The sequence below is a fragment of the Erythrolamprus reginae genome, chromosome 8, assembly GCF_031021105.1.
Source record: "Erythrolamprus reginae isolate rEryReg1 chromosome 8, rEryReg1.hap1, whole genome shotgun sequence".
NCBI classification, from domain to species: domain Eukaryota; kingdom Metazoa; phylum Chordata; class Lepidosauria; order Squamata; family Dipsadidae; genus Erythrolamprus; species Erythrolamprus reginae.
In genome coordinates this window covers 2,233,349-2,234,524 of record NC_091957.1, presented here as the reverse complement: position 1 = coordinate 2,234,524, position 1,176 = coordinate 2,233,349, and the positions used below count along the sequence as shown (strand labels likewise).

The window sequence follows — 1,176 nt, the reverse complement described above, 5'->3', positions numbered from 1 at the left end:
GGTTTGGGGAGAAGGAGGAGGAAGAGGAGGAGGAGGAAGAGTATGAATACTGTGGGGTCCTTGGTGCTTGGCAGTTTTCATTCAGACCAGTTTCATGACCCGACTAGGTGATGTTATCAGTGCTAGAAGGGAATGGGTTTGGGGAGGGGGAGAAAGAGAAGGAAAAGAAGGAGGAGGAAGAGGAAGAGGAGGAGTACGAATACTGTGGGGTCCTTGGTGCTTGGCTGTTTCCATGCAGACGTTTAATGACCCAACTAAGTAATATTATCAGTGCTAGAAAGGAACAGGTTTGGGAGGAGGAAGAGGAGGACTGTGGGGCCCTAATTATTATTATTATTAATTAAGTCTAAATAAATTTTAGGTTTATTTTCCGACAGATGATTTCCCCCAGCCACCTCTCCTGCCTCCTCCTGCTGAGTGTCGGGACCTCTTCCCCTGCCCACAGCCTCCCACCTCCAAAACACCCTGGAGAAGAATTCCAACTGGTCCCGAATAAACTCGGCTTTCAGGAAGCCGGACTTATAAAGTGGCGCCGTTCGCACGCAGACCTGAACCCCCTTTTCAGCATCGCCAAAGAGCTCCAGAGCTTCGGGAAGGAGAAAGCGGGCATCCAATTCCGGTTTGGGAGGCAAGGCATGGACGAGAACCCCGGGGCCGCCCCGGAGCTGCCGGAGGAAGACGGCGAGAAAGAAGCCAACGGTTTGGACAGCTTCGCAGAACGACAAAATGGCTATTACGACGGGGAGAAAACCGGCTTTAGCGTCTGGCTTGGGAGGCGGAAACGAGAGGCGTTTTTGTGCCGAAGGTAGCTTTCCCTGGAGTTCCAAAGCCGACAGGATCCATGTGATGTGATCCTGACCGGATCCCTTGGCAACGCTTGCTTGTGCTCCTAAATCCTTCCACTCTGCAATCTCCAGGGATCTGATTCCCATTGTTTCATTCTGTTTCTTAACCTCTCCTGCCCAAAGTTTGCGTTGGCTTCATATCTACAAGATGTGAGCTTAGAACTACGGCGCCTAAAACACGATCTAAGTATTGGCCACAAGATCATTGGCTGCAATGTGCTGCCTATCAATGATTACTTCAGCTTCAACTGCAACAACACAAGAGCACGCAACAGATTCAAACTTAAAATTAACCGCTCCAAATTAGACTGTAAAAAATATGACTTTAGCA

At 49.6% G+C, this 1,176-nt stretch overlaps 1 protein-coding gene across 1 annotated transcript; it reads left to right on the top strand.

Moving 5' to 3' along the window:
* Positions 1-377: 377 nt before the first annotated feature.
* On the top strand, positions 378-809 carry QRFP (pyroglutamylated RFamide peptide). Its single transcript, XM_070758177.1, has one exon. The coding sequence runs from the start codon at positions 378-380 to the stop codon at positions 807-809; it is 432 nt and encodes a 143-aa protein (XP_070614278.1).
* Positions 810-1,176: the final 367 nt, after the last annotated feature.